At 32.2% G+C, this 26,334-nt stretch overlaps 1 protein-coding gene across 25 annotated transcripts in view; it reads right to left on the reverse strand.

Moving 5' to 3' along the window:
• Positions 1-3,231: 3,231 nt before the first annotated feature.
• Positions 3,232-26,334, reverse strand: part of LOC143246533 (guanine nucleotide exchange factor DBS-like) — a 121,205-nt gene continuing 98,102 nt past the window's right edge. For 11 of the 25 annotated variants that reach the window (XM_076493445.1, XM_076493400.1, XM_076493506.1 and 8 more), the window contains 9 exons: positions 25,278-25,403; positions 21,917-22,159; positions 20,730-20,831; positions 20,057-20,135; positions 15,648-15,726; positions 14,411-14,657; positions 8,712-8,934; positions 7,714-7,775; positions 3,232-6,763 (listed from right to left, as the gene is read on the reverse strand). In XM_076493445.1, coding sequence (XP_076349560.1) covers positions 6,632-6,763; positions 7,714-7,775; positions 8,712-8,934; positions 14,411-14,657; positions 15,648-15,726; positions 20,057-20,135; positions 20,730-20,831; positions 21,917-22,159; positions 25,278-25,403 — 1,293 coding nt within the window. In that variant the 3' untranslated portion in view covers positions 3,232-6,631. The other 14 variants (XM_076493469.1, XM_076493438.1, XM_076493601.1 and 11 more) reach the window with 10 other exon arrangements.

The following is a 26,334-nucleotide window of genomic DNA, read 5'->3' on the forward strand; positions in this document are numbered from 1 at the left end:
GTTTTGGAGGTGACTGTGGATGTAGAACCCACATTGCAGTGGGGATACACCATCTATCAGTCTTAACCTCCAATTCGCTAGTCTTGCATAAGAAAGCCCTCCAAGGGGGGCATGTATATGAAGTTTGTTGTGATTATATAATTTTAACAAACAGGATTTGTAAGCACTACATGCATATTGAATAAAGAAAAATCTGTTAGTGTTAAGCTGAAACTAAAGATCGATTTTAAAATCCAACATGCAAAACATTTGAATCAATAACATCACAGTATGAGGTTTTGTTTTTAAATTTCGCACAAAGCTACTCGAGAGCTATCTATGCTAGCCGTCCCTAATTTAGAGGTATAAGACTAGAGGGAAGGCAGCTAGTCATCACCACCCACCGCCAACTCTTGGGCTACTCTTTTACCAATGAATAGTGGGATTGACCGTCACATAATAACGCCCCCACGGCTGAAAAAGCGAACATGTTTGGCGCGATGGGGATTATGAGTCGCACGCCTTAACACGCTTGGCCATGCCAGGCCCTGTATGAGGTTTAACACCTCACAAGTCAGGAATGATGAAAAGTTTAGCAAAAACAATTTTACTATTCCAATGATAGGTAGCAATTTTAGTGAATACTTGATAGTCATTCACGCTCATCTGTAGCCTAGCACGGACAGGTGGTACGGGGCGCTAGACTCGTAATCTGAAGGCCATGGACTCGAATGCCCATCACACCAAACATGCTCGCCCCTTCAGCCGTAGGGGCATTATAATGTGACATCAATTCCACTACCCGTTGGTAAAAGAGACCCAAGAGTTGGCGGTGGGTGGTGATGACTAGCTGCTTTCCTTCTAGTTAAGTTAGGAACGGCTAGCGCAGATAGCCCTCATGTAGCTAGGCGTAAAATTCTAAAACAAACACAAATCAAGTGCTCAGTGGCTCAGCGATTTTACAACTCTAAAAATCAGATTTGAATACCTTTGATTGGCACAGATAGCCCACTGTGTAGCTTTGTGCTTATCTAAAAACAAACAAAATAAATAGTTTCTTAAGTTGTTAGATAGTTTGGAAAGTGATATAGAACGTTCATTGATAACGTCTTACTACAGAAGATAATTTAATTCTTAATGAAATAAAATATAAATACGAGAATTTAGTTCAAAAGTTTAGTCATAATGGCAAACATTACTTTACTTATTATTTAAGGCTTAATACCTGCGTGGTAGAAGTAATTCCTCCCTGGTGGGTGATAGAAGTAGGACTCAATAGGAATCCCACTGATAGTTAGAGAGACTGCATGTAACGTTAGTTACCAAGTTTATGCTGTCTAGTACTTTTTTTTTTTAATAATTGAGAAGTTCATTCACAATAATCTGGATGTTGTGGGTTGGTATCAGTGACCACAAAATCTCATTGTAATTGAAGAAAGAATGCCCATTTAAAGATTATTAAATGTAATACAGTGGAGATCATTTATAATTCCTCTCGGTGGCTCAGTGGTAAGTCTTAAAAGGTTACAAAGCTAAAAGTAAAATTTCGATACCTACATTGGGTAAAATACAGATTGTTTATTGTGTATCATTGTGCTTGATAAGAAACAGGTATTTTTAGATAAAAGCATTCCAAGTACAACAGAAGTCAAATTTGTATGTTGACATTGTACATTTGACAAGGAGATAATTAAATGAAACTTTCTGAACTTCTCAAGAGAAGAGGAGCTCTTAGGCTTCACCCTGAAAAATAATTACAAAACATTCACAACAAGTACTTTAGAAGAAGCCAGTTATTTCCACTGTTTCACCAATAGTCCCCCAGTGGCTCAGCGGTATGTCTGCGGACTTACAACGTTAAAAACCTGGTTTCGATACCCGTGGTGGGCAGAGCACAGATAGCCCATTGTGCAGCTTTGTGCTTAATTCAAAACAAACAACACAAGAAAATTAGAAATTAGGAGAGTGAGATGTGGGTGTTGAAGCCCACAATGTCCCACATCTACATCACCCTTCACTGCCTGCAGACAGTTGTGGGAAGGTGACTGCTCTCCCAAGCTAGAATAAGAAAAAGATAAACATAAAAAGATGTAAAATAATAAAAGTTAAAAAACGAAAATAAGGTACTACCATTTGGGGGTAAGTAAGATAAAACTTACCTCTTGGGAGTCAGCATTCCTGCCCCCATATGGTAGATGTACTCATTAACACGACATCAGCAAAGTGATAGTCTACTGTGACTGCCATGCTTTTATATGCAGCTTAAGTTTACATCCACATAAAGTACAGCCAAGTTCTTAGATGACCTTATTTTTAACTAAAACTGTTTGGTAATTTTTAATAGAATTTCTCTGATTTTACTTTCTTTGTATTTATTTCTTGCTATTTCATAAATCTAGAACAAGATTTAAACAAGATCTCAGAGAGAAAAACAATTATAATCACTGTTTATTTTTAGATCTACTACAGATCCAGGGGTACTGAATATTAAACATTTGAAACCAAATGCTTTTATTACTGACGAGATGCAAGAATAATTAGGCAGATGAGGTATACACACAGATCAAATTAAATAAAACCCTGACATTAGAGCTAGATGATTAGTGTAATTTTATAATCAGTTAATCACTGGGCTCATAAAAGGTACATGAGTCGAATATGTGGAATAATTGAAAATTATTGTAATTTGAAACACAAATTTCAATTAGTTAATTATTTTCATTAGTTGTGACAATGTTTAAGTTGAACCAGCTTGAATTAATCAAAATAGTTCAAAACAGCAATATTTTAATCACTTGTATAATTGGAATAATCAAAAACAATAATGATTGGAAACACTAGTTTTGAATATTTTATGTAGCACTACTCAATGTAATTGATGCTCATAGATAATCAGTTATAACAATTAGTGAAGTTAGTTACCAAGCTTTACTAAAAATATGGGTAAGAAGCAACTTGACAGATCAAATTACATAAGCCTGTGACTAAACTTATGAGAGAGAAACAGTGACTGTTTAGGTATGTATTCTGATTCAATGTGTAAATATGCACAAAATAAGTATAATTTGGCTTTACTAATGTTAAGACAATACTTTAAATTGTATTGGGTAAGAACAATTCAGGTTTTTTTTAAATCATCTGTCAGTTGCTAAAATTAGAGAATGCCAGCTAGGTTTTTCTTTTTCAAACTAATATACTAATTGTACCTACTCAATAAATTTATACAACAATGAGTGGTTCAGTCACAAAATATTTTTCTTGAGAATCAAGTGTCTGATTTACAGCACTTCTATTTTATTTTTAAAATGTGTATACATTGTTTATTCACAGGTATTTTTACTACTCGAGCACAAACATCTCACAAACTTACTGACTAATGTAATGTGAAGGTCTGTCTTAAAATTATCTATTCTAAATTTAATATATTTACATGAATGAACAAGAATTATCAACAACCCTTTAAACATTTGTCATTGGGACAAAACCCCACATGAACTTATTAAGACAAAGCAATGATAGATAAAGATGGATGCAGGAGTATCAAGAGCTATCTTTTAACTGGCAGCTGTGATTGAAAACTAAACATTAATTATGTAATGTATGTAAACAAATTACACGCATAGTATCTCACAAAACAAGTAGAAATGAATCAATACACACACTACAAATAGGCATGTTACAAAATGTGTGGGAATTATCATGAGTGTTAAGTTACTTCAATAACTCCACAGTTATTTACTACAAACAATATTTCCAAAATCTTGCTAGTTCCTATCAATAAATTATAAGAGAAAAATTTATTTTTCTGTAAGAAATACTTCATTCTGCAGCAAATGGTACTGTATACAAAACAAGCTGAACAATAATTACACAATTTGAGCTTTGAAAGATGAAGCAAGATCAAAAACTGTACATGCCTACATAAGTACAAAAGAGATTATAGTTTTTTAAGTACTTCAGTGTTTTTTAAAGGCACACGGACAACATGAGGGTCTATGGTTCAAGTAAAATGCCATCTAATGAGGGGTATAAAAAATTTTCATTAGATGTTAACTATAATTTATTTTAAAAATAAAATTTTGCTCTTAGAGGGAAAAAAAGTAGGGGGTGTAAATGACACTAGTGATTTTAACCCAAGGATTTCATAGATTACAGTGTGCCTTTAAAATGACATGGGAGCAAAGATGAATAATTTATTGATCATTTGAAGTATTACAGGAAATGCTACCTTACACTTCACACACATTTTTGAGATCATTAACTAACACTTCATCAAGTATGAATTGCAAGGGCTGAGAATCACTAATGAAAGTACCTGGCTCCTGAGAAAGAAAGGATCATCCTTCAAGATAACTTGAGCCATTTAGTTTACTTTTAAGTTGTTTTATTTGGTTTTTGTTGATCCATGTTATTATCTCACTCAACATTAATGAAATTCTTATAATACTGAATTGACTATGCCCAGTTTGGAAACATTCAGATTCTCAAAAATTAAAAACCAACAATACATTTTGTGAAAACGGTAGCAAAAAACAAAACATAGTTGAAACACAATTCCAAAAGCATGTGTTAATCATTCTCCTTTAACTCTGAATTTATCCAGAGTGATGTTAATAAATGGATAGAAGTTTTAAAGCTTCATTGAGTGCATGGATAAAGGATTGCAACAGTTGATTTCAGCAATTGTACTAAAGTCTTAAATGTCTTTGCCACAAGAGGACGGAAAACCAAACATCTACTGAAGATGAAATCATTGTCCTGAAAGCCATTTATCACAAAATTCAAGGCAACATTTTATAGAAGTAGGTATAAGTATGGGGACCTTCAGTTTCTTTCACTTAGTTTTAAATTAAACTTCAGTTGATACATTATTAGAACAGGCATGAATGTTAAATGATTTTCTCTTGGATCACAACACACTAATTTCATACTGAATTACATTATAACTATAAGTTGATGCAGGTGACATTTCCCCCCCAAGAAACTTATCATTAGCCAACTCTAACAAGTAAATTAACAGCATATCGATCCCTGAGTTCAAATTTAAAATTACCTATATCCCTCTCTACCATTACTGATACTTAAAGATGTGTGGTTATTCGTTAAAAATAACCTAAATTATACAGCATGATAGTAGAAAATAACAAAGATTATAACATAAATGAAAAATATTCTTCAGACATTTAATCATTTTTCAAATATTAAAAAATAGTAAAAAAATAGTTTAGTATGTTATGGTCTGAAAATATAACAAAAAATGCTACTGCAGTTTGATAAAAAAAAAATCTGAAAGTACAGAAATATTTAAAAATGCTGAAACAACAAAGGAAAAGGTCTAACAATTCCAGACGTCTTGAAGATTGACCAAAATACTGATAAGATTTATGCTTTCCCTTACAGAGTTTTTAATATTTTGTGTACTTATTTGTTGCAGTACAAGTTCAGTTTCACTTATCAATATGTTGAATAGTAAGATGTAGCTGCAGCTCCAACAAGTTGGTCTATTTAATGACTAGTCATTAGGAGAAAAAAAAACAACAGACTAAAAACTAATGTCTGTTTTTGTCTTAACAAATTTTATATTTTTGTATAAGCAATAAGAAGACAAACAACAAATCGTTAACACATACACATATTGCACATTACAAAAATGATAAAAGATCTACACAGGGGTTTAAAACAAATAATAAATAAAATCTAAGTTTTCACACCATGTAACTAGGTTGATATCTCAAGAAAATGAGGATATCATTAGATAATTAAATTTAATATCCTGACCAGCTTTACAGTGGAAATATTTTTGTAAGAAATTACAACTGCACTGTTGTAACTCATAGAATTGGGCCATGTTCAGATAATGTATACCTCATGATGTATGGTTAAATAATATTACTCTGCCTTATGATGGCCAATTCTGTGAGGTCAGGTGGAAACTGACTACATTAACAAATCCTTTAAAATGAAATTAAAGTATAACCATGTTCATCAGTTAACTGCTACATATTCTTGAAATACTTGATCTAATGAAAGTAATTTCATTCTCAGTTACACATTCCATCAAAATCAAGTTTAGCTGGATTTAACATTCCACTATTATTTACTCAAAATATTTTACTTGTATGTGATGTACTCACATTAAAATTTTCTTTAAAATAAATACATTTAATAGACAACTGTTAATTGCATTATGAATACCCAACTCAGTCTGTGTCCTTTATTTTCAGTTATAAACTTCTTTAATTTATACTTAATAATTTTTAAATACTTTTAAGAAACAGTCGACCACTTGAATGTTCACTCAGTCAGTATACAATGTCTTTACTTTCAAACATCTTTGAAACAACAAATAATATATATTAATAACCAGGTTTAACAACAACACTGAACATTTGATCATTGTACTGTACTTTCCTTGTCCATAACAAAAAAAAAATTATATACATGTATATTTAACAATCAACTGATGCCACTTGTTCTAAATATTAGGTCCGTTTACAATAATTTGATTCATTACTAGATACTAACTTCTTCAAAAACGAACTATTAAGTTTAACTATTTTATGTTTGATCTGTCATTCATACATTTCATCAGTTTGTTAAAAGCCAGGGATATTTTCAAATTACTTGTACATATCTTAATTTCTTTTATACACTATTGTGGTCTATGTGTATATACTGTATATGCATATACACAGATACCCAGGGTTTTATGTGGCAGATGCACCATCCATACTGGTAACACTTGTTCTACTAACTGCATGGTTGAGACTTCCACTACCTGAATCTTACAAGAAAAACAAGATAAATATACAAGTATTTATAGTTTAAACAACTTGTGAGTTTTGAGTTAAGTCTACACAAAAACAAATTCACGTTGCCAGGATTATATGTCACTACTAAATAGGCACAGATAACTTAGTTGCTTTGTACCATAAGACACCATACCAAACCAACCAATCACTACTAAATTAAGTTTAATACTGACATACTGTTTCAGGGAGTTTGATTTCTTACATGAATAATTCAAACCTGAAGTACTATGATATGCATATGTACAGGTTATTTTAATTTCCACAAAACTATGACAGTTTAATAATATTTTCAAAAATATTTTAATCAAAAGTTTGGAAATTTTATATATATGAATATTTCAAATCATACCATTTCTAAAGAGCATAAACTCATTTATATATTATAATAATAACTTAAATATATCATTTTTTTCCAATAAGTATAATCTATCTTCTTGGTTGTGTTTACAGCAACATAACAGAAATATGTTATAAAGTTGTGAAAATACAAAATGTACTCCTACAGTCCTGAGTCATTATAAATATGCAGGTATCAGAATTATATTTTTGAACTGTCTGGCATTTCATAGGTAGTGTGATGTCACCAAAAATGTATCACATTTAAGACAAGTGGATACAGCTGTTTCTGATGCAAAATTCCTGTATTCAAACCATAATAATATTTTAAAATTAAGATTTTAAAAATTATGAAAAGGGGATACCCTTTAAACATTAGAAAATAAAGGGTTATCAATTAACTTGGGACAACTTGACTATTCCATGCAACAACACATAACACAATCTCCAGCAGGATATGAATTCCCCAAAATAAAGTGTTCATTCATATCTCCCATTCAACCACCACATACTTCAAGTAACTGGATAATGAAAAAGTTACTTATTCTATACAAAGACATATCAATTAAGCTACCAGATATATTACCTGTGAATTTATGTGCAAATGAGCTGATGATACAAGTACAGGTAAATGGTCATCTCTGTACACTAGATGCAATGTAGAAATAAATCAGTAAGAAGTGGTGTGCTTTGGACATGACAGTTTTCTGGCAAATTATTTTGCAATGGGAACTACACTTCACAGTTATAGTATAGATGCACGGCCATCAGATAGTGCATGACTGAATGCGGCAAGATGGACTGAAATAACATAGTGAGGCTCCAAACTAGTATTAATTAATGAACTCAAATTATGTATTTATGCATTTGATTTAAAGAATTTTTACATTGTAAGGTTCTACACTTGGTTGAACAATAATCACAAATACATCATAAAATAATGTTGTTAAACATGTCTCCCCCTAGTAGCTCAGTGGTATGTGTGCAAACTTACAACACCGAAAACTGGATTTTGATACTTGTGGTGGGCTCAGTACAGATAGTCCATAGTGTAACTTTGTGCTTAAGAAAAAACAAAGATTCTGAAATGAATAATTTAAATGCTAGTTATATGTGTGTGCTTTCCTTTCTTTCCATTTCAGAAGATTGTCAAATTAAAATGAGCACTTATTTTGTTTTTCTTAATATCACCTAAAATATCACAAAAAATTGACCTATTTTAAAGTGTCATGAAAACAGACTTTTTCATCAATGCATACCTTACACAAATATTGGGAATGACTAAATTACTATACAAACTGCCTTAATTGGTAACTGTAAATTTATTTTAAATGCTTAATTATGTATTAAATATCTTGTTAAAAATATATTTGCTGTTTAATGACAAGTCAAATACTAAATAAGCATTGGTAATATTAAAAGAGAACTAAACAGGTTTACACTTTGATAAGAATTGTTTTTTAATGAAAAATTATAAAAGTGCCACCAATGTAATGCATATAATAAAGCTTATTCTTTTCTTATTACTCCTTTAATTATAGGTTTCTAGAATTCCTCATGTAAATCTATTTTTATTTATCATACCTTGACTGCTAACTGAAGGTGTAGAGTGTGAACAAGGTTTTTCACTGAGCAGACCTAGGTAAGAAGCAGGCACCCAACCATGAGCTCCTGTTTCTGCATCTCTCACATACCACCAACCAGCACATCCTACTCGCTCTACCATCACAATCTGTCCTTCGGTAAGAGAAGTTTCACTGACATCCACTGCTTCATAGTCTCCCAAGACTTGGTAAGAAGTACCAATCTATTTTATTAATGTAAGTGATTTACTGGTCTCATATAACTAATTGTGAAGTATTGTTTAGTATAAGCATATCCAAAAAGTATGAGAATGTAAACTTTAAAAATAGTATGTAGACTTTTAAGTAAATAATTTTTATTTTCAATGTCACATTGCATGTTTGTATTGCTTGGATTAAAATTATATCTTTAAGGAATAATGCAGAACATTAGGTCAACAATTCCAAATTGTACTTGAAGTAGTTAAATACATCTACTGTTAAAAGTATAGAAAATAAAGATTTTAAAAATGTGTTTTCTTACTAGTAAAGAAGGATAAGAAAACAAGTGCAATACATGTAGATTACTAAAACATACTATACAAATATTATAATTGCAAGCATTCATAACATACAAAATGAATAGGTCTTTATTTAATTAATCACAAACAAATTTTAATATAGACCATTTGTATTTAAACATTCTGTGTGGAGAGACTGTCATTCTGTACATAACTAGTGCATATGTTTAATTGTTGGTTATTTTTCATAACATTTGATGTTCTAAACATACACACTGATAAAAATACTTAGCTTTTTATATTTTAATAATGAAATTGGTATTTGATGTAAGTGTTACAGCATTCTGCAAATTTTTATGAGAGCTTTGTCTTGAATATATTTCCAAGAAAAGCCAGTTCTTCATCGTTAGAATTCACCTTGTTGACAGTCTGTTATGGTTGCATTTTCAATTGTCATAGTAGTGAGGGAAGCTACTACTGACTACTATGTTTCTTGTTTTTTATATTTTGATAATAAAATAAATAACTTTATTTGTTTTCATAGTGAAACACTGTGTCCACTCTCTATTTCTTGTCCCCCAAAGGATCAGCAAAGAGTTTATAGGCTTACAATTCTAAAATTTGGGGTTCAACTCCCTGTGGTGGACAGACTGAAGATGGCTTACTGAGTAGCTTGGTGCTAAAATAGGCACATCAACATCAACTCTGTTTCTTTATGGTCAATTCTGACTTCTTCATGCTCTTTGCATCTTTCCTAAAAACCTCCTGTTTTAGGTACATAAGTGCTAAACTCTCAGTTCAACATTAAAATTTTCCTATGCTGAAAATATATTTCTGGCAGGCACTTACTTCCATTCAAATACACAACTATTCTCATTTAGTGCCACCCTCTATCTGCAAAATATTTTTGCACATCACAAGCCTATGCATCCTCCCAGTTCAGATAGTTTAACTGATTCACGCATGCAAATTATCAACAGATGTGCCTCACACACACACAACTCACGTAACTACCTCCTATGTCATTCTACCTAACTATTACTTTAAGTTTAGGCAGAAAACTAAGCAATGGTAGACTGTGGGGAAGGAAGGGTAGAAATTGTGAGCAGACATAAATATTTGTCAGAAATATATTTTCAGTGTAGGGATATTATAACAATAAGATACCTTACGTTAACTCACATACAGAGCTAACATGTCATATGGAGTAGATGGAGGAAGCAGTGCAAGAGAAGCATCCTCTGTAAGTGTTTAAAGCATATCCCCCTTTCCAAGAGAGAATCCTCAAAGAAGAGGATGATACATGGAAGACTACACCACTTCTGGGAGAAAACAGAACCTTCCTGAAGTGTGATCTATGTCCAACCACCAATGCAGATTGTTGACAAGAGAAGAAAGAAGAGTAACAGGAAAATCTAAGGGATCCCTCACAAGGTTCCAAAGATTGTGAAGAGTCCATTAAAAGGACTTCATATGAGCATGATCCAAGGGGATAAGTGCCATTGTAAAGAACCTTGTCCTCAAAAGGAATAGAATGTCACTAGCAGTTAGAAAGGAAGCATTAAGGATACTGATGACTGCCAGCTCCATCAGATACAGTCGAAGATGAGAAGACTGGTCCTGACTGAGATGAATGTTGAACAAAATATCCTAATAGATAAGTTACTGGGTAGGAACAAGGAAGGAAATATTTCTCCAATTTAATCAACCAACTGACTCAAACCATTTTCAAAAAAAGAAGCAGATAAGCGTGTTAGGTAAACTACAGTTTGGAAGGTACTTGTCGGCATGGGAATATAGAGACAAGCATATGTGACACCCAGAGAAAAAAACCTACCTGAGCACTAGAAAAGACTCCACGGTAAAATGAAGTAGCTCCAAAAAGCAATTGAGGTGTGACAGATCTATTATAGGTCACTTGTTTCTGGTTTTCTTAGGGACCACTAACAGCCTGGAATAAAACCTTGGAGAAGGGTAAACTACAGGTTGGATCACTTGTTGAAAGAAAAATCTTGTCCTGCCATTTACAGGTGCTGAAATTTGGGAGGATCCTGATGCAATGAAACAGGCATATGAGACAACAAAGGAAAGGAGTGGAAATGGATAACAAGACCCTCTAATAAAACCTGAAAGACCTATACATCCCTGACAAACACTCTCCCTAATTGAACAAACTGGGATAAATTGTCGGCAACAAGACACTTCCCATCGAAGAAACAAGAAGATTCTCTTGTGGAAGGATCAAGTAAATGTTGGAAACAGATATAGAGGATTAGCAAAGCTCTGTGTGTGATAAATAATCAACCACAAAGAAAGAGTCAATTACTCTCTCACATATTTTATCCAAAATTCAAAGTCACTGGAAGATCTCCAAAGACCAGCCAATGGAGAAAAGAGGTGAAATGTAAGTTCTAAAGATAAGGAGATGGTAAACAAACATGGGATAAGACTACATTCTGTTCCCCAAAAGATCCCAACAATAGAGTAACCATGTATATAAAGAAAAAGCTGAAGTCAACAAAAGTGCCAACAAGAAAGTATTTAGGACAAACATATCCTCCAAAGAAACCCTCAGCATCATAGTGGATTGCCTCAGAGAGAAAGTGAATGGGTAAAATGAATTCTAAGTGTTGAAAATCCAGGAATGAAAAATCAGCCTGATGGTAGGCCAAAGCAAAATGGTTCAGAGTATGCAGTGAGTGAGGCATGCTCATGTCATTAGTAAAATGAGATTCAAAATGCTCAGCATGAACCCCAATATCAGGAGAGGGTGGAAATACAAAATACTGAGAAGAGGGAATATTATGTAACAAGAAAGGTACAGTATTTCAGAAAATTGAGAAAAGGGATAAAACAGAACACACCATGAAATCATGTATACAAAAATTTTATCAGGCCTAACAGAACCCATAAGAGTAACTGTGGAAGACACGGGAAAGTTCATGTGAAGGAAGAAGGCCATCAAACTATTTTAATTTTGAACAGGTCTGGCCTATTCAGAAGAATGCTGGGCAACATCAGGAGAAGAAAGTTGGTTCGAACTACTGAAAATTCCAAAGTCAAATTATCTCTATCTGAAGTAAACATGCTAGTAGAAGGTAAAATCTCTGAGGTGATAACATTTATCTAAGAATTCATAATGTAAACGAAACACAACTGTGTTGGTAAATAAAGACAAGTGTAAAAAATTAATTAATTTTTGCAACTGGGTTTAAAAAGTGATATGATACCATTAAGAAATATTAAAATGGAAGTTAGAGCTTGTAAGTCAGAAATTTGAAAGAGCACAAAAGCAAATGAAAATATCTTAACACAAGCACTGCCAAATGAAAATTAGTGGTTAGGTAGAACAGCACAGAGGGAGTCACATAAGTCGTGTGATTGAGGCATGTCTGTTGGTGGAGATAAGTTGCATAATAATTTGCATGCATGAAACCATTAAACCTGGTGAAGTGACAGGGTACATAAGAATAAAAGGCTTGTAAGATGCAAAAGGTTTTTGCTAATAGAAGGCAGCACTATACAAGAATTGCTATGTAAGTGAGTGGAGGTAGGTAACTTGTAGGAATTTTAATTAAGAATTGAAAAGAAAAGTACAAAAGTTTATCACTTATATGTAACTACAATAAACAGAGTAAACCATATGCTACTTTAATGGCATTACAGCACAGTACAAATATTAATACAGCAAGCTCTTGAATATTACCTTTTCAAATAATTTGTATTAAAATGAGTTATTTTTTAATGAAATGCCATACAGGGAGTGAAGCAAGGTTACATAAATATTAATGCAGCAAACACAGAATATTAAATAAGATGCTTTATAAATACTTTAAAAATGGTTAAAAATTAAGCACAAAGCTACACAAGGGGCTATCTGTGCTATGCTTACCATGGGTATTAAAACATGGTTTCTAGTTTTGTAAGTCTGCAGACAAACCCCTGTCCAACTGGGTAGCTTAACTACTCTGAATATTATTGTGGTACACATTAATTATGTACTTATATCTGTTTTGTGGTTCACATACAGATATATAACAATGTTCAGAAGAATTCCTTAGCACTGTAAGAATTACCTATATATTTTTCATCTTGAAGTATACAAGTTGAAATTGATTTAGAATTTTAGGTGTTTCTAGGGCTCTTATTACTAGATTTTGTTGTGTATCCGTTAGTTTTAAGTACTCTTCAAAAATTAATAATTATTAAAACAAAATTAAAATTGCTCAACAGTTTTGAATGAGACAAAGTTTGAAACTTAAAATACTTTTTAACTTGCACTCAAGTGAAATTTGAAGAAATTCTGAGCATTTTAATTTACAGAAACCTATTTATAGAAATTGGTTTTAGTGATAAAAGTAGAATACCTAAAATATTACTTATTACCTATTCATGTATGTTACAAATTGCTTCACCAAGGTAAACAATAAGTATATAAGCTTGTAAGTTACAACCTTAGGTGCTTAAAATGTTTTTAAATAAAGTATGTAATAAATATATATTTAATGATTATAGAGGAAGGTATTAGTTTTACAGTATTGTTATTAAAAAATGTCATTCAAAATTTTCTTGTGTTAAAACAAATAACAGTGATTGTTACTTATAGTTCAACTATAAAATAAATGAAATAAATAATATAATTAATTAATTATTCCAACAATGCTAAAGTGCTAGTATAAAAACAAAAATATAGTTCTACTACATATATATATATGTGATAATAAGGTTGGTTTTGATACAATTCACTATGGATTTTACAAAAAATGGTTAATAATAGGTGTGATTTTGTTATTAGAGGAAATGCTCTTGTGTAAACCATAGTTTTGTGTCAACAACTTGTTTACACATCCAGTACAAATAATCCATATTGAATTTTTCAACCTTTTACACTGTGTTAGTGTTAATATGTGTGAATGATCCTGAAAAATTACATTGTTATTCAAATAATGTTAATGCTCATATTTATGTTACATGAAAAAAAACAAAAAACCATTAGGTGTAAGACCTAATTTCAATGACAATAACAATAAAATTTATTCTATTCTTTTGGATTAGCTAACAGTCATGAACTTATATTGAGAATGCCAATTTCTTAGTCAGCCAGTAAATGTGATTGACTCAACCTGTTGGAAACAAGTTAAAAATAAATATTTAACAAAAAAATTTGTCTTCATATTTGAAAAATGAAATCTAGTTTTACCTCAGTTCGGCAAGCAAATACATCACTGTCTTCATCTTCATCTTCAGTCTGTGAAAAGTCATCAGTTGACCATCCATCATCATGGCTTTCTGAGTGAGACATTCCATTTGTTCTATGCCCATGATAGCATATAGTTGGAAGTGTGGCTCTTCTCTCTAACTCAGGAGGATGATGAACATTTGGATGGTTATTTTCAGTGATCATTGGGCAATTATCCCAGCTAAGGCTGCCAACAGTATTTTTAGACCTAAAAATAATAATAGATTAAATCATTAAGCCATACTTAACAGTACAATACAAATTTTATAATGTTAAAAAATCACGAGCTTTTAAAGTTCATTTAAATTAATTTAAAAAATGCAAAAAATTTCATTGATATTAATTTATATATAATTATTCAAGTATGAAATAAGAACTTCAGATAATCAGAACTTTACCAATATATAAAATCTCAAAGTTTAGTTCCTGACAATCTTTGGAAATCATTATAGACTATTACGTGTTAGCTACAAAGTGATATTTGAGGCCAGTGTTCTAAGTATCCCAAAGCATGCCACAAAACCATCTTGTGCTGAGTGGTGTTTTCACTGTTTCTATTATCTGAAATTACTTAAGTAATCACTCCACTTTCTTCACAATTACACGATATCTATAAGATTCTCTTCCATAAGATTTTCTATTATGAAATGTGCTCACAAAAATAATTTTCATCATAATAATCTTTGACTGAATGGTTTGGTTTGTTTTGAATTTTGCTCAATGTTACATGAGGGCTATCTGAGCAAGACTAGAGGGAAGGCAGCAAGTTATCATCACTCACCGCCAACTCTTGGGCTACTCTTTTACCAATGAATAGTGGTTTTGACCATCACATTATAATGCCCCCATGGCTGAAAGAGTGAACATGTTTGGTGTGGCGGGGATTCAAACCTGTGACCCTTGGATTACAAGTCGAGCACTTTAACCACCTGGTTATACCGGGGCTTCAACCAAATGAGGAGTAAAAAAGTAGAGTTAACCAAGAGGAATTTAAATATTTCTGAAATATACTTTGACAGATAAATAATTAAGGATAAAAGAATATTAAAAGGATCTCACAATGTTGGTAACAGATTTTAATTTGCAGTCAGTGCTATAAAGATAAACTAAGAAAGAAAACTTAATTTTATTACTGTCAACAGTATAACAAACAACCACAGTGCACAGCTAACAAAAATAAAAGGCGTAGAAAAATTACCTATGAAAAGCACCTGGAACTGTTTTTCTTGCTTTAGTAAATAATCTTGGAACTTTGTCTGTATTTTTTTTACTTTCACCTACAGTAAAAGAAAAGAAACTTTTATAAAACATGTCCAAAAATTTCTATAAGTTATTTAGATTTAATTACATTACATCACATTTTAAACTTCAACCACTGTAAAATATTAAATTTAGAAAGCCCACATTCCTTTTGCATTGTATAAAATTCCAGTTTTAGGAAAAAGATGTTTTTGATATTAAGACTAGGTGGTTTAATTATATATAACTACACAATGTTTAATGAATGTGAATATTACTTGTAACATTACAGATAATATGCATTTGGTGTTTTTGAAGTATGCATATTTCTGCTTTTGAATACATTACAAGTTAACATTTTCTTAGACTGAAAACATCTAGGAGTGTCTGTATCTGCCATGTGTGAGGACTTGTGTAGGCTGATCCCATGCCAATCCAACACTAAACTACTCAAGAGCAGAAGTATGGGTAAACTCCATGTGATAGATTTATCCAGTTCATGATAGGAGAAAAGTCCTCATCATTTACACAAAATTGGTGGCATTAAAAAAAGAAGATGATTGGAATCAGACTGGAAATATGGATAAACAACAGATGAAAGGGAAGTAGGTGTGAACATGCTGTTTCTTTCACATGCTACTGACATTTGGAGGAAAATTTTATGATTGAGGTAAAGAACATATGAACAATAATAAAGAATGCAGGAAACACTGACAGCTGAGACATCTAATCTATGATGTCCACATATAAAAAAGTAAAAAATTTTGAGGAAGAGATGGTACAAAATGAGAAATAAAGAAGGCTATATGCACAGAGAGTCAGAATCATCTTGCAAAGAACTGTCTGTACAAAACCCACATATGAAGACATAGTGTAGATACAGCAGGATGAACAAGGAATGAATGAGGTTGCCAAGAAAGGGATTTGGAAAGAGGAAGCAACACAGAAGGAGATCTTTAAAGAGGGTTCAAGAGTGGAAACTATGGCTGTGCTGGCCAGAACAGAGTGCTGAGAAGGACTTGAAGTTATCTGAATAAGAGAGAAGATAGCAAGGAAAACTGGCATATAGATAGTAATTAAATAAATTCTGACTGAATGCATCCACAGCTATATCTAAAGGATGTGGAAAAAGAAAAGGTATTATGTGGGCAGCAGAGGTATCCAGAAGAGGTGTATTCAGCTGGAAGCATAACTACTGGAAAAGTCAGAGAAGCAGAAGACCAATCTATCGGAAGAATCTTATCAGGATGAGAAAGCACCCATGGTGCAAAAAACAAAAAGCCAAACTTGTTGAGACTACGCCAAGAAAACTAGATCTAGTGTTTGAAAACAAAGCAAATGAGACCAGATACCTTTTTGATAGTTGATATAAAGAGACAATGATTGAATTGTCAGAATGATTCATAATCAGGTCTCCAATACTACAGGCAGGAGATTATCTAATGGCTGATGAACAACCAGGAGCTCCAAAAGGTTGATGCCTTGGGTTGACTCACCTGCAGACCAATGACTGGCTATCTATTGAGACTCCAAATAAAATAAAAATCCCATCGTGAGAGAAATGCATCTGTAAAGAGATGAAGATCAAGATGAAAAAAAGTAATACCAGCCAATCTCTACCAAGATATTATGCCATTATGTAGATTGGAAGAAAAAAATAGAGAAGTTCAAAAGATCCTGATCAAGGTTCCATTGATCATGCAACACCCACTGAAAACAACACATGTGCATGACTCCAAGGGATGACAGAAAATATAGAAGCCCAATTCCTCAAATGAGAGAGAGAACTAAGCATACAGGAGCAGAAGGAGAAGTCTTGGCTTTGGATACCAAGTGTTCCATGCCCCTCAAATGCAGAAGCTGAGCCCTACTGAGGTAGAAGTTGAAAAACACCCCAAAATCAATAAAACACTGAGTGGCAGTAAGATTTGACTTCTCCAGTTTGATGAGCCACTTCCTGAAGGAGGATATGGTTATTGTTATGAGAGGCTTGCTGAGAAGGGATCAAAAGGAACTAGTTGTCAATGTAATGGTCAAACTGCAGTCCCATATCATAAATATGATGGGCAATGACCCTGATTATCTGACAGAAAACTTAGAGATCCAATACTAAATCGAATAGCAGATGGTGAAATTGAAATATCTGATTCCCATGAACAAATTGAAGGTAATTTCTGGATGCAGTAAAAATAGGGAAATGAAGATGTCAACCTTCATCATCCAAAAACCTGGAGTAAATGGCCATCTGAACTTGAGAAACGACTTCATGGTGAAAAGTGGAAGGTCAATGAAATAATTGATGTTTGAGAAAACAATAATAGAATGCTAATTCCTTGCTTTCTTGGAGACAACAAACAGCTGGGAGTAAAATCCTGGAGAAGGGACAAATGGTTGTTCGATAGCCTGTATGAGATCCAAAACCATCTTGAAAAGATGCTGTATATAAAATGAATTTTGGAGAGGAGGGAAAGAAATGGAACTGGAGTTAGTGAAGGGAGAAGGAAAAAAAGAAGAAAAAGTCCTTCTGCTAGCATTTGAAGAACTTAAGAATATGCAGCAAAATAATACCAAAGATAAGCAAACCTGGCCAACTATGTCCCCATGGGGCTAGAAAGCCAAGGGACAGTATATAACAATATTAACATTGGAGAAGGTGACAATGAGAGATCTGCAACTCGAAGCTGAAACAAGGGAAGTTGATACATGGAAAAAATAGGATTATGGAGGGTGAGAAACAGGAATAGGAAGAAAAGCAGATTGGGAAAGATAAGAAACAAGAAGAAAGAGAGGAATGTTTGGGTGTCAACTTCAGACAAATATCTAAATGTATCATGGTCATCTTGAGAAAATTAAAACAGACTGGCACAAAAAAAATGAAGCCAGTCAGAGTTTACATAGACACAAAGACGTTTGTCACATAACTGACAAAAGGGCATCACTACCAAGAAGATCACAACAACAAAACAAGCAGGTATGAAGAAACAAAATTGAATAAGATAAATGTAGAAAAATGAGAGGAATCCATATCCTCTGAGACATCCTCAGGGGAATGGTGGATAAATGAAAAATAATGTAGGATACTCATTAGGGTAAAACAAATATGAGAGAAATGGGCAGGGGTAAGACAATGGGTAACTGAAGGATAAGAACCCCATGCCTGAATAAGTAATTCTAAGGACTAAGAATCAAGAAATGGAAACTCTGACCTATCGTAAGCCAGTCAATGCAAGTCTGCAAAACATAAGAGTGTAGGCATGCTTTCACCTACATGTTTTCTGGAAAGGAATTGCTCAGAATGGAAATGAATATCTGGGTAAACCTGAAAGATCATGTCCAGAGAGGATGAAGGAAATACAGCAGGGTAAATTCAGAAGGAGTTGCAAAAGCAGGAGATGGAAAAAGCTGCCCAACTCTTCATCCCCAGAAACAGTTTCCACAGAAAATGGATGATCTTACAGTGGCTCAAGAGATGCCACTTATGACACAACAAGGCCGAGACCTTTTTGTTGAAAGTGTGAAATCACAGTAGTGTTAACTGTTGTAGAATCCATACCAGAAGTTCTTGTTGTTACATGAAACTGTGAATTCATAGTGTTGAGAATGAAAGAAAAACTTCTGATACAGAAAAGTTGACAACAAATTTAAAGTTAGCAAAAAAGTTAAAGTTAACATACAGACACCACATATTGACCAAAACGTTTGTACAGCTGCCCATATGAATGGCAGAACAAGAAGTAATGATAGTGCTCTACAGTACAGAGGGAGTCAGCTGTGCTAAAGGAGTGTATTGCATGCTACAGTGCAGCTATAACACACATATACACAAAATAGTGGGTGGGAACATCAAAGTTATTTACAAAAAAAAATGCAAATGTAGAGGGCAGCACAAATCAAGAAAAGCTATTACATGAGTAGAGGTCAAGTTTGGTTTGGCTTGTTTTTAATTTTGCACAAAGCTACTCAAGAGCTATCTGTGCTAGCCATCCATAATTTAGCAGTGTAAGACTAGAGGGAAGGCAGCTAGTCATCATCACCCATTGCCAACTCTTGAGCTACTCTTCTATCAACAAATAGTGGGATTGACCGTCACATTATAATGCCCCCATGGCTGAAAGGGCAAGCATGTTTGGTGTGATGGGGATTCAAACTTCCGACCATCAGATTACGAGTCGACTGCCTTAACCACCTGGCCATGCCAGACCAGAAGTAAGGTACTGCACTGGAAGTTGTCTGTTAATTAAATTGTTCAAGATACAAATAAATTTTGATGGTTCTAAGTGTACATTCCAAAAAAAATAATTGAAAATGGCATTTGAGTTAGTGCATTATATACCAACGTTTTAAGTTTTAGTTAATTTAAACAACAACCTTTTAGATCTTCAAATTGTTGCAACAATACTTTCTTGATGGCCTTCACCCAAGTGTTTTTAACTTCCACAGTTGGAGCCTAGAAACATTTAAGCAATATTATTTAAAAAAAGGGAATACTCATGAGCAATGAAATAATCAATCAATATATAAAGTATAATGTTTTAAAAATTTCAAAATACAAAATTGCTGTTACATTAACAAAAAAAAAGTTGGCTAGAACAAATCATATTTAACTTACATAGTAAAGTACCTTCAATTAATGTTCCAGTCAAGCAGATACTTTTCATCCTTGTTTGTTAACACAAGTATATTTCACTTTGTATAATCTTAAATATCTGTATATTGAAAGCTCTGAATTCACCATAAAATGTTAAAATAATTGATAGTTTCCTATCAATTTTATGAAAAACTAATAAACATGCCATTCAAATCTTAACTACACTGCATAAGAAAAGACAAAACACAGCTACAAGTGATTCACTTACTTTTATTTTTGTAGAAGTCAATAAAAAAAGCAGAAATCAAGTTATTCTGGTATTATTTAAAAAGATATATTTGTCCAGACTTACACTAGTTTCTCTAACCCACATATTCATAACAACAAAATAAATAATAAAATTATAACTAAGACAAACATTAACGTCCTGCTAGTCTATGTATTTCCACTAACCTGAATAATAAAAACTTGTGTTCTTCCATGTAACCAGACCTCAAACTTCCTGCTGTCTCCTCGGGAACCCTTGAGTGTTTCTGTTAAACCAATCTGAGAGGTCTGCACATAATGAAGAGAACATCCAAAGAAGGTAAAGTATCATACTTTAATTACTGCATCACTTGTTTCTGATGTTTTTAATTACAAGGTTTGGCAAATCTTTAAATAAAATCACCAAAAAAAAACATTCAGATATAAATTAGGCTCACCTAAGCTAAGTGTATAGAATAATTTTGAGGAGCAGTAAATATTTTCATCATTCTAAAAGTTATTCATACACTCATTGCACTTGCTTTTATTCATGGGGTACATGAAAAACAACTCTAGTTACTGAATACCTTCTTTATTAAATAAACAATAATCAGGTACAGATCTTGCCAATAACTCTATTGTAAATTCAAGGGTAGAAATATACATATATATATGTATATTACTATGAAGTGGCCTAAATGGATGTATAATGCCTGTAAACTATTCCTGAGAAGAAGTAATAAATTCAAAATCAGACCACAAACAGTAGAATAAGCAAAGATGGAGATATGTACTCTTTACAAATGAATCCCTATTTGAATTGTTTGGCCACAATCAATGACAGTTTGTTTGATGGTAATGAGAAGAAAAATGTCATAGCCAATGTATAACATCTATAGTAAGGTGTAGTGTACGATTAGTACAAGTATGTGGCAATGTTCACCAATTTTACATTGATAAACTGTATGGCAGAAAATAATGTTTAATGTTAGGTATAAAGCAAAAAACACATACAAAATCCTAGTGCTATATATATATATATATATATATATATATACTTTCGTACTTTTGCATTTTCTGTGATAATGTTTTTAAATATTACACAATTCAGAATCAAGATGTAATTATTCATTGTTTATGAGTCCACATGTATCATTTATGGGTTTCCATGATTACTTTCACAATTGTATTTTGTATCAAACTAATGTGACATGACACTTATGAAACTCGTGTAATGAATCTCGTATGAAACTTATTCTTCAATATTTGTGGCTGAAAATTCAAACGTGGTAACAATTACTAAGCTATATATATATACATATATTTAAAAATCACAGATAAAATATCTCAACAGATACAACAAACAAACCTAAGTTTAAGAAACAGAGTTATACCTTTAAGGCATTTTTGAATGCATATGTTGGGTTTTCATCAGGTCCACATTTCTTGGTAAGAAGAATAAGCTGTTCATACAAAAAGATGAAACGTTGTTGGGATTTAAAACGAAGATCTCTAATCCTGTCCTTCTTTCCTTCTATCCAAACATTGAAAGGTCCTTGTAATAATAATTTTCCATAATCAGCAAGGCTTCCCTGTAACATGCATGAATGTGCTTCCAATAACTTTGATAAGTGTCTCTAAAATATTGTATAATATAAACTGTAAATACTCACAATGTTTTTGCTAACAAAATTCATATTGAGATTGACACCATAATATATTTTAGGTTTAACAGTGGCATAGAAAGGGAAGAGGGATCTTCCCTCTGACCTAGTAAAAATTCATTAAAATTAAGAAAAATTATAATCAGGAAAAGGAAAGAACAAACAGTTTAATCTGGAATCCAAGAGCTTTTAGAGCCCCAAGACATGCACTAAACCTTGAGCATAATAGGTGTGTACCTATGACACAATTTGGTCAAATAAACCTTGAGCCCCTCATTCTTAATTTACCTCCTACATCTTTACCTAGAAATAAATGACAAATAAGTAGCTGAGGTCCTACAACTTAGATGTATAAGAAAAAAAGTAAATTTCCTGAGAATCAAACTTACTGGTCTTGAGAACTAAAACTATATTAGAAATAGATGACTGTTTTAATTTAAGTTATGGATGAGTTTTAAACTTAAGTTTGTTTTAGAAGTGATAGTTTATTGCAGGTATGTTTACATAACTGTGTGAATCATAAGCCAAATAGTTCAACTGTCATAAATTGACAGTTGTACTGTGGCATCACATTACTAGAAAATTCTAAGTTTTTCTCAAGCGTTATTATATCATAATATCTTGTAGTTTCTGGAAAGTTCTAGGCTTCATTTGGGCTATTTATAAATATGTATCCAAAACATAGTTCATGTTCAGTTAGTGAGAGATATAGTCAAATAGACATGTGTTTGTGAGTTTAGCCATAAACAGCATATACATGTGATTTCAAAGTGAAAGTATCACAGATTGTACTGTAATAACAGAGTACAGAAGAATAATTTGTCTTGTCAAATTGTGTTCTAAGAAACTGAACCAGGAAATGTGGACTTTGACAATAAAAGAAAAAATACTTAACTCTTTCACAATGGGTGCCTCTTTAAAACACTTTTTTATACAAGTCAGTGTTACATTCAAAATTTAATTAAACACCTTTACTATCAGTGTATACAAATGACATTATAATGTATTTTATCATTTAATTTCTTATATTTAACTCTTAAGTCCTTTATTTCAAAATAAACTTTTCAAACACACTTAAAACTGTAAAAGTATTGTCACATTACCAACTAATATTGAGAATTCTTTAATTTGATACTCTCTATTTTCATTAATACAATGGCAATTGAGTAGTTGTGCATCCGGACAATTAGAAGCTTCCATAACTTTTTGACTTATATATGTCAAAATTGTCTGAATGAATGCAGTTAAAATAAGTAATGATTTTTTCAACCCTTGAAAGGTGCCACACTTCAGTAGCTTTGTTGGAGCTTTATAGTTTATATGTAAATGTTACATACACATTTGTATCGTCATTAGAAAGAGCTCATTTTACACTATAATCTAACAATGGTTATTTTGAAATTAGGACACAGTTGTCATCATGAAGCACATGTAACAGACTGTAGTACTGTTGGCTGCTCGACTGACCATAGCACTTAGGGTTGTTTCTTACCTAAATATATTATATTTAGAAATACAGGTTTAATTGTATTTATGTTTTACCTTTATATTTTAGTTAACAATGTATTAGTTAGGTTTTAAAATAATTAAAAGGTTTAAACATTTTTTAAAATATACATTATATTTGCATCAGTTCTCAAGACTTATGATATTACAAACTCCATTAAAATTTTACAAAAAGGTTGTGCATGTCTCCCAGAGACACTGTAATAAGCTTTAAGTGTTGAGATGAATAATATCTCATAAATGACACAAAATAACATAAAAAATTAAAAATTAACTGTGTGAAAATGAAAAGATCTGAAATTACTAATTTTTAACAAGAGGAAAATCTTTAAAAATATTCTACAAAAAATTAAAAGGCATGCATATTTTTTCTAATTTCTAATTTAAAGACCTTCATTGCATTGTAAGTTGATGATAATAGGTAGAATTAATAATACTGTAGAGAAAATAAAAAATAAATATTTACATTAAAAAACTTTTGATATTCACTTACAAAGCTCTAGAGATTATGCAAACAAAATATGAAAAGTGTAAGATGAAGAAAAGTATTTTTGTATTTGAAACAAAAATCACCTTGCACTCAATTTGTAAGAGTGCAAGTAACTACAACAGATAAACAAGATATTTTTATTAAAAACAATTAACTATAATAATGCCATTATTTGTGTACAATATACCTATTATCTTCAACAAAAGCTTACCAATTTTTGAAAGGATACATTCAGAAACCTCAGATTTACTGTATGTATTGTTGTACAAGATAAATTTGAGACTCAATTTCTGCAATTTACACAAACACTAAGTGAAATTGTTAGAGCACTAGATACAAGTGTACTAACCAACAGTGTAATGAAAATCTATATGTAGGTCTGACTTGTTTTAATATATTGTTTTCAAACAAGTGACCTGTGTGCCATATGTTTATTGTTTAAATTTATGGCCAACACATCACAAACACCTATTGTAAAGAATACAACCCTGTGAACAAGATCTGACAAATTACAACAGTCTTAACTATATTTATAAACCTATGCATGAACACATGTAGTAATTTATAGTTACAAATAAAATATATATACTATTAAACAGATATACAGCTGTTGATACACATACATAACACAACTGTAAGACAGACTTAGAAGTATTGTTAGACAAAATTTTAGGTGTTAGTATAAATCCATACAAATATTACTGTACAAAGTTACAGGTGTTGGTACTCAGTGGTAGTAAACAGATTTACAGTTCATGGCAGACAGACAGCTGAATTCATCCTCATGTGGTGAGGAAAGAAAAAATGGAAGTGTAGTAACAACTAGTAAGATGAAGAAAAGAGAAGCAAGCAAAAGAAGACAAAGAATAAAGGTGTTTAGTAGATTCAGAAAATGGTTAAAAGCTGTGGATAACAACAAACAATAGTTGAAGAACACTAGGGACATAAATGAAAAGTCACAATTGTCAAAACTTGTATGCAGGCATGTCACTAGAGAAAAAGTACACAGATAGTTCTAGTTAATCTATGAAATACCGGTAGAACAACCTTGGAACTACATTAAACAAATTTACAAATATTGGTACATGGACTTACATGAAATCCAGTAATGGCCACCTGATGCATACTATCATTTACATACTTGAGGACACTTAACATTGCATCAAGAGCTTCCTGGAGTTCTCCTTGTGCTGCTTTTTCATCGGTGTACTTCAGCAAATCCTGTATAAAACATTTAGCATTAAACATATACATGAAGAAAAGGCAGCTGAAAAATTTAGATTTAATAACTTAACCATCATATACATATCATTCACTGTGTGTGTGAGCAAAAATATACAGCTTATGCAAAAGCATAGTTTGAAGTTATGAAAAGCTAGTCATGGAAGTACTGACTGACAACTTATTTTAGTAATTTTATACTAGATTTTTGCAATACATTAATACTGCAGTGTAGCTTTTGTTTTAAATCTACCTAAAGAGGTTCTTTATGGTTACATTTCAGATATGATCAAAATGAAACATCAATATTTGCAATGTGCTTAAAGTGTGTTATTCACAATATTAATATTACCCAACGGTACAAAAAGTTCAAGACTATAGAGCATTTATTTAACATAATGTTCATGAGGAAGAGTTGTCTACTTAGGAACTGATTTGTATTAGCTCAGTTGTCAAGATCACTGGCCTAATAACACTACTGTAAGCCAAGGTCAAAGCAATGATTAGGGCAGGTAATTTAGAATTTTGATATGTTATAACAGTTCTAACAATTTTGTATGCTTTGAAAACAACTTTGTTGTTGTAAAATAGATTAATCAATATGCCAGTTTGTATCTTTTACTGATAAGCAGAGTTAATCTGAAGATGACCTAAGAAGGTCAAAACATTGTTCTCTGCTTATTAATAAAAGTGTTAATACACATACCAGCCGTTCTGAGATACATTTTTATTTCAAGTGGGTTTCTCCTCATCAAGAATATGCCAAATTTCTTTTATTGTATCACATCTATATTATCAAACTCTCCATTAAGATGTTCTACTCAGATGAAAGTACCAAATATTATATTTAATTCCAGATTGTGGGCCACCAGGAAGAAAATTTCTTACTCACTAGACATATAACAGTTTAATCAACAATCTCAACAAAAAC

The sequence above is a fragment of the Tachypleus tridentatus genome, chromosome 1, assembly GCF_004210375.1.
Source record: "Tachypleus tridentatus isolate NWPU-2018 chromosome 1, ASM421037v1, whole genome shotgun sequence".
NCBI lineage: Eukaryota > Metazoa > Arthropoda > Merostomata > Xiphosura > Limulidae > Tachypleus > Tachypleus tridentatus.